Below are 8,039 nucleotides of genomic sequence, written 5' to 3' on the forward strand. Positions count from 1 at the left end.
TTTTTTTTTAATTTTTAAGAAAATGAACTATCTGGGGCGCCTGGGTGGCACAGCATAAGCATCTGCCTTCGGCTCAGGGCATGATCCCGGTGTTATGGGATCGAGCCCCACGTCAGGCTCCTCTGCTATGAGCCTGCTTCTTCCTCTCCCACTCCCCCTGCTTGTGTTCCCTCTCTTGTTGGCTGTCTCTATCTCCGTCATATAAATAAATAAAATCTTTAAAAAAAAAAAAAAAAGAAGAGCCTGATGTGGGGCTTGATCCCATAACGCCGGGATCACGCCCTGAGCCTAAGGCAGACGCTTAACCGCTGTGCCACCCAGGCGCCCCTGATTTTTAAAGTACTTGAAACAAGACAGTATTATTTGAGAACCTTATTAAATATTTATTCAAATGACTTTGCCAATTTAAAGAGAGATAAAATAGAGCCCCAGAAACCTAAATCAGTGGTTGATTTCTTTAATCCCCCAAATATGATATAATCAGGATTATTTGTCAGATGTTATAAATTTTTTAAAAGCCTTCGATTCCTAATTTCAAGCAAAAATCATACAGCATCAAGACATTTAAATGTATACTGAATATGTGTTTTTTACACTGAATTGCCAGATACACATAAGATAAAAAAAAGACTAATGGATTCCAAAACAGTGTAACTACAAAAGTTTAATAAATACAAGTACTTATCGTGTATTATAAACAATATTCCTTTTTAATGTTTTTAGAAAGTGTTAGGTAGAATGGAAGAAAGAACAATACATGGAAAGATATCAACTATCTCTTATTAAAGGAAAGTGACCTGACCCTTCCCGTAGGAGCCCCCATGTCCTCCCTCACCCTCAGAGGTCACCACCGTTCTCAATCTGGAGTTGATAATTTCCTGCTTTTTCTTTATAAATGTTACTGAACATGTCTGTATCACCAAACACATATTGTTTAATGTTGACTATTTGGGGATTTATATAATATAATCATATGATATGAAGTCTTGTACAAACTGCTGTTTTCACTCAACAAGATTCTGAGTTTCATCTGAACGCCGTGCATTCTGCTGTGATTCATGCACTGCACAAGCCTTGGAACTCCACTGTATGACTGTACCACAATTTACTGATCTATTTTCCCACTGATAGTCATTTGGGTTGTTTCCAGTTTTTTTGCTATTCTAAACAATTCTGTCTTCTTGAACATGTATCCTGGTACATACATGCACTCGTTCCCGTACTCATAGGCCTAGCAGTAAAACCGCTGGGTCACACAGTATCAGAACTTTCACAGTAGCAGATGAGCCCAGTAAGCACCTAATTACACTCTTAGAGTGCATGCGAGTCCCCAGCGCTCCACCTCTCCCCATCCTTGCCCACCCTTGGTGCTGCCAAATCTCATTTTGAGGGTACAGTGGCACCTCGCTGTAATTTTAACTTTCATTTCCCTGACTCCCAACCAGTCTGAGCATTTTTTTTGTTTTCCTGGCCATGTGGATTTCCTCTCTCATGATGGGCCTGTTCACACCTTTAGCCTGACTTTTCTATAGAGTTATCTGTCACCACCTTAACAACTGAAAGGAATTCTTTATGTATTCTAACTACCAGTTCTTTGTTAGTTATATGTGTTGCAAATAACTCCTCACACTTTGTGGCTTGCCTTGTCCCTCTCTTTACCGTGTCTTTGAAGAACAGAAGTTCCTAATTTCTTTAATGAACAAAAAATTCTGGGACGCCTAGGTGGCTCAGTCTGCCTTGGGCTCAGGCCATGATTCCAGGGTCCTGGGAATGAGCCCCAAATCATCACGCTCCCTGCTCAGCGGGGAGCCTGCTTCTCCCTCTGCCTGTTGCCCCCCTCCACTTGTGCTCTCTCTCACCACCAAATATGTAAAGAAAATCTTAAAAAAAAAAAATCTTTAATGTAGTTGAAATTATCCTTTTATTCATCTTTTCCTTTATGGCTTCTGCTTTGTACATAATTCAAAAACTCTTTTCCTACCTAGAAGACAAATACACTCTCCCATAATGTCTTCTAAATGTTTTCAACTTTTACCTTTCACATTCTCTCCCACCCTTATTTTTTAGATTACAAACAGAAAATAATAAGTTACGATTCACTGTATTATTCTGACATTGTACTTCAGCTGAGAAATGGAGGTNTAATAAGTTACGATTCACTGTATTATTCTGACATTGTACTTCAGCTGAGAAATGGAGGTTAAGAAGGTAGGACCGAAAGCCAAGGAAATCAATGAAGTTTGCAAACAAGTCAAAAGAAAAGATTCAGGAGAGTGCATGAGGATCTAAAGACATTCTTTTATTACCTACCCTCAAAATATCTCCCGCAAGGGTACCCCTGCCTGGGCCCAGTTCCACCAGCTGGAAAGCTGCGTTTTTTCCGGCGGCCATCCATTCACTAATGAACCATATACCTAGCAGCTGTGACAAGGAAAAAAAGTACACTGAAGTATTATAAAATATAAAAGCATACCACAATATAAAAACTCTACATAAGTACACACTTTATGCCAGAAAGCAAAATGTTTGCAAACAATGTATGTGTGTATGTTACTTAACATGTACATGTATGTATGCACACCCAAGAGCTTCACAGAGATTTTTACAAAAGACACTGCTCAGAAAGCTTAGTAATAGGAGAAAACAGTTAAAGGCAGTCCCCACTGTAAGAGGTCTCATAACACAGGTAAGAAGATATCACTTACAGGAAGGTGCTAGTCTTTGAAAGCAAATAAACATATGAGATAGGATTATGCCATTTCTTCATAGTCATATGATTTCAATAATTACACGGCTCTTTAGGCATAATTAACATTTTTTAATACCTGGATTCTACTTCCTTTTGTGTACTATTTCCTATATCTAAATTTATCAAGGGGTTTTTATGCAGAGATCAACGAATTAGAATTCCTAAGAAGAATTCAGAATTTCTTACAGGGGGGCTTCAGCTGCAACTGGGGTGCAGGGGCTTTAGAGTATGTCTCTCCCCACCAACTCCTTAGTGTTTTCCATCTTTTCTTTCTTCACTTATCCCTCTCTTTCCTCTACTGTTCTCTATTCCTGCAGCATGTATATGATTAAAAATGAAAACTAAAAAAAAAAAAAAAAAAGAAAACTTGAATCACAAAAAGCTGTAAAACACTATCATAGAAGAATACAACTTGATCTGCTTTCAAATGTGTGTGAAATTAGTTTCTTTTATAGTTTACATTGAATATTACCTCCCCAAAGATCTGACTTATTTCCGGTGAAGTAATGAAATCTCCTTTTTCTCCTAGCATGTCACGGTACACATAATATCCCTGAGTAAAAAGAGAAAGTAGAGAAAACAAATTAACTTTCAAATAAGCTTTTTAAACCACTCCTCCAAAATCTTGTATAAACAAGATAAACACAGTAACTTAACGGAAACTTTACAAAGTTCCAGTCATGTTGCAGAACTGGTGGAAACATAACCGCTCCTTGACCATAAAGGCAAAAGCCACACCATGTCCACCCTCACATCCTACACCCTCCCTCCCCTCCCTGCTCCCCAACCCAACACAGTAAGATCCTGCCTGCCCCTCGCTCCAGCCTCCTCTCCCAAATTCTCACTCTGTTTCAAATTAGCCCTGCCAGTTGGTGATGTTGTTGCTTGGCCTAGGTGCTTGCTATGTGGGAGCATTCACTTTGTGAAAATTCATCAAGCTATGTATCTGTGATTTATGCATTTTTCTAAATGAATATTTATATCTTTTTTTTTTTTTAATGAGCCCTACTTGTCCATACATCCATGTCATTGCAAATGCTCTCCTCGCTCCCTTCCCATTTCTCCCTGGCAATCTTATACTCAGTAAAATGGAATCTGCTCATATGCTACCTTCCCTAACCTCCCCCTCCAGCCCTCCAACCTCAGAGTAACTGCAGGGCTTCCTTTTATGTGTTTATCTATTTATATGTCCGTGTTCCTCACCAAGAGGCATAGTTACTATAAAAAGAGGACTATCTTATTTACCCTCCTATCCCAAGTTTTAGCATACTGTCTAAACTTCAAGACATACTCAAGAATTCTTCGTTAAAAAATTCCCTATGCTCCTCAAGCCCCTTCTTCCACCACTTTACTCTTAGTGGGTGACCTGGGCTCCTGCCCATAAAGGAAATAAGAATATTATAAAATAAGACTTACTCAGCTTCCTGACCCCACCTGGCCTCCACCTGCTCCCACTCAATCCACAGAACTCAAGATGAAATGCCTTCACCTTCTGCTCTTATCCAAACCTAATCCCACCACCTATGCTCTGGATCATCACCTCTCCTCCCACAACTCTCATGGACCAGGATCTTGTTATCACCCCCTTCTCTAACAGCTTTAACTTCCCTCTCTCCGCAGCAGAAATATACCTGAGTCACTTCTATTTAAAAAAAACAATTGTTTTCACTTCACACAGCATCTCCTCTCTAGCCTTTCTCTTTCCCTTCATAAGTGAGCATTTCAGCGGTGTGGTACATTATGAACCACTCTGGTAGCCTGATGAAGACATGGATCCCTTCTTAGAATGTTTTTAAAGGCAAGCTTTAAAACACACAGGATTACCCCTCCCCCCCAAAAAATAAACTTGTGATATGGTAATACATATGCATCCTTATAAATATATTAATAAACAAAGCCAAGCCTGAGGTCTAACAAGTAACAAAGTTTTAAAGTACAGAAGAACATAATGTATTCTGAGATACCTATGATCACTGTTGGGATATGACAATATCAGTGATTTCCACTGATGCTAAAATCACTGGTAGTACTGATCCCAGTGGTTTCCTATGTTCATAATAAGAGAAATGCTAAATTTCAGTTAGAAGCTAAAGAGGGAAATGCAAATTAAAACCCTGAGATATCACCTCATGCCTATTAGAAAGGCCACCATTAAAAACATAAGAGATAACAAATGTTGGTGCAGAACCTCTTATACACAAGGCCACTACTTCCAAGACAAGATGTAGCTGATTTACCTAATGCACTGATAAGAACACAGAGAGTTAAACAAAATGAGGGGACAGAGGACTACGTCCCAAATGAGAGACTAAGACAAACATCACAGAAAAAGAGCTAAGTGAAACTGAAATAAGCATTATGCCCTCAAAGAGTTCAAAGTAATGCTGATGAAGCTACTCATCAGACTTGAGAAAAGAGAGAATAAATGCAGTGAGAACTTCACAAAGAGCTAGAAAATATTCAAAAGAACCAGTCAGAGCTGAAAAATACAACAACTAAAATGAAAAAACACTACCGGAAATCAACAGCAGATTAGAGGATGCAGGGCAGATTAGCAATCTGAAATGGTAAAGAAAAGCAAACAGCTAAACAGCAAAATGAAAAAAAGGATTTTAAAAATGAGAATAAGTTAAAGGAACTCTGCAACATCTTCAAGTATAAGTGCATTCTCATTATTAGGGATCGCAGAAAGCTGAGAGAGAGGAGGCAAAAAGCTATTTTAAAAAGTAATAGCTGAAAACTTCCCTAATACAGGGAAGAAAGCAGACATCTAGATCCAGGAAGCAGAGAGAACCTCTAACAAGATGAACCCAGGGAGGTCCACAAAATACAAAATAATTAAAATGGCAAAAAGTAATTAAGAGACAATCTTAAAAGGAGCAAGAGAAAACAGTTACGTACAAGGGAAATCCCATAAGGCTATGAGCTGATTTTTCAGCAGAAATTTTGCAGGCCAGAAAGGAGTGATATTAAAGCACTGCTATTGGGGGCACCTGGGTGGCACAGTCGTTAAGCATCTGCCTTCAACCCAGGGTGTGATCCCAGCGATCTGGGATCGAGCCCCACATCAGGCTTCTCTGCTAGGAGCCTGCTTCTCCCTTTCCCACTCCCCCTGCTTGTGTCTCTCTCTGGCTCTCTCCTGCTGGCTCTCTCTCTCTCTCTGTCAAATAAACAAATAAAATCTTTTTTTAAAAAAATTAAATAAATAAATAAAGCACTGATATTAAAAGCATTGAAAGAAAAAAACCTCAACCAAGAATACTCTACCCAAGTAAGATTACCATTCAGAATAGAAGGAGAGACAAAGAGTTTACCAAACAAGTTAAAGGAGTTCATCCCCATCAAACCAGCCTGACAAGAAATGTTAAAGGGAATCCTTTGAATGGAGAAAAAAAAAAAAAAAAAAAAAAAAAAAAAAAAAAAAAAAAAAAAAAAAAAAGCAGGGGTGGGGGGGGAGCATAACTAAAAGGAAATTACAAAAGCAAAAAATTTCACAGGCAAAAGCAAACATATAGCAAAGACAACAGATTTGTTACTTACAAAGATAGGATGGAGGTTAAAACCCAAAAGGAGTAAAATCAATTACATGTACAAAAATTAGCTGAGAGATACACAAAATTAAAAGATGTAAAATATGACATCATATACATAAAATGTGGAGAGGGGAGCAAAAATTTAGTGCTTTTAGAATGTGCTCAAACTTTAGCCACCATTAACTTAATATAGACTGCTATACACATACGATGTTCTATATGAACACAATGGTAACCACAAATCAAAACCTATAACAAGCATAACACTTAAGAAAGTCATCAAACCACAAGGGAAGAGAACAAAAGAACAAAGGAACACAGAATAACTACAAAAACAAATAGAAAATGATGAACAAAATGACAAGTATATATATCTATCAGTAATTACTTTAAGTGGACTGAGTGTTCAAACCAAAAGACATAGGGAGACTGAATGGATAAAAAAAACAAGACCTTTCTACATGCTCCCTATGAAAGATGCACTTCAGACCTAAAGACACATACAGACTGAAAGTGAAGAAATCAAAAAGATAGTCCATGCAAATGGAGGGGAAAAAAAAAAAAGGCCAGAGTAGCAATACTTTAATCAGACAAAACAGATTTTAAAACAAAGATCACAGCAAGAAACAAAGGGCATTACGTAATGAAAAGGGATCAATCCAACAAGAGGATATAACAACTGTAAATATATATGCACCCAACATAGGAGCACCTGAGTACATAAGGCAAATAAAAGGAGAAACACTAACATATTAACAGTAAGGGATTTTAACGCCCCACTTACATCAATGGATAGATGATCCAGAAGGAAAATCAACAAGGAAAAAATGGCTTCAAAAGACACATTAAACCAGAAGACCTAACAGATATACATAGAGCATACAATCCAAAACCAGAATACACATTCAAGTGCACATGCAACATTCTCCAGGACAGATCACATATTAAACCAAAAAACAAGTCTCAATAAATTTAAGACTGGAATCTTTTCCAACCACAACAATTTGAAACTAGAAATCAATTACAAGAAATAACTGGAAAACAAACACATGGAGGCTAGAAATATGCTACTAAAAAACCAATATGTCAATGAAGAAATCAAAGTAAAATTGAAAAATATATGGAGAGAAATGGAAATGAAAACACAACAGTCCAATATCTTTGGGATGCAGCAAAAGTACTTCTAAGAGAAAAGTTTATAATGATAGGCCTACCTCAAGAAACAAGAGAAATCTCAAATAAACAACCTAACCTTACACCTAAAGGAACCAGAAAAACAAAGTACAAAGTTAATAGAGAAGGAAATAATATATATTTGAGGAAAAATAAATGAAACAGAGACTAAAGAAGCAATATAAAAGATCTATGAAACCAAGAGCTGGCTCTCTAAAAAAGATCAACAAAAATGATGACATTAAGCCAGACTCATCAAAAAGAGAGAGAGAGAGAGAGGGAGAAAAAGACTCAAATAAATAAAAATCAGAAACGACCAAGGAGAAATAACACCACAGGAATAAAGAATTTTAAGAGAATACAATATACTGGGGAGCCTGGGTGACTCAGTCAGTTAAGTGTCCAACTCTGAATTTCAGCTCAGGTCATGATCTCAGGGTCAAGAGATCAAGCCCTGGTCAGGCTCTGCTCTGCGTGTGAAGGCTGCTTAACTGCTTAAGATTCTCTCCCTCTTCATGTGGAGAAAGGGGATCCCTCCTACATTGTTGGTGGGAATGCAAGTTGGTACAGCCACTCTGGAAAAC

At 37.8% G+C, this 8,039-nt stretch overlaps 1 protein-coding gene across 4 annotated transcripts in view; it reads right to left on the minus strand.

The window, feature by feature from the left end:
• NDUFAF7 (NADH:ubiquinone oxidoreductase complex assembly factor 7) overlaps nt 1-8,039 on the minus strand; it is a 55,678-nt gene that overhangs the window by 39,225 nt on the left and 8,414 nt on the right. For all 4 annotated transcript variants that reach the window (XR_002141835.2, XR_002141837.2, XR_002141838.2 and 1 more), the window contains exons 3-4: nt 3,222-3,302; nt 2,311-2,421 (exon numbers count right to left, since the gene is read on the minus strand). Coding sequence is in view for 1 of the 4 variants with exons in the window: in XM_002914831.4 (XP_002914877.1) it covers nt 2,311-2,421; nt 3,222-3,302 (192 nt within the window). In the remaining 3 variants the exon portion in view is untranslated. The remainder of the gene's footprint in view (nt 1-2,310; nt 2,422-3,221; nt 3,303-8,039) is intronic.

The sequence above is a fragment of the Ailuropoda melanoleuca genome, chromosome 4, assembly GCF_002007445.2.
Source record: "Ailuropoda melanoleuca isolate Jingjing chromosome 4, ASM200744v2, whole genome shotgun sequence".
In the NCBI taxonomy this organism is placed as follows: Eukaryota; Metazoa; Chordata; class Mammalia; order Carnivora; family Ursidae; genus Ailuropoda; species Ailuropoda melanoleuca.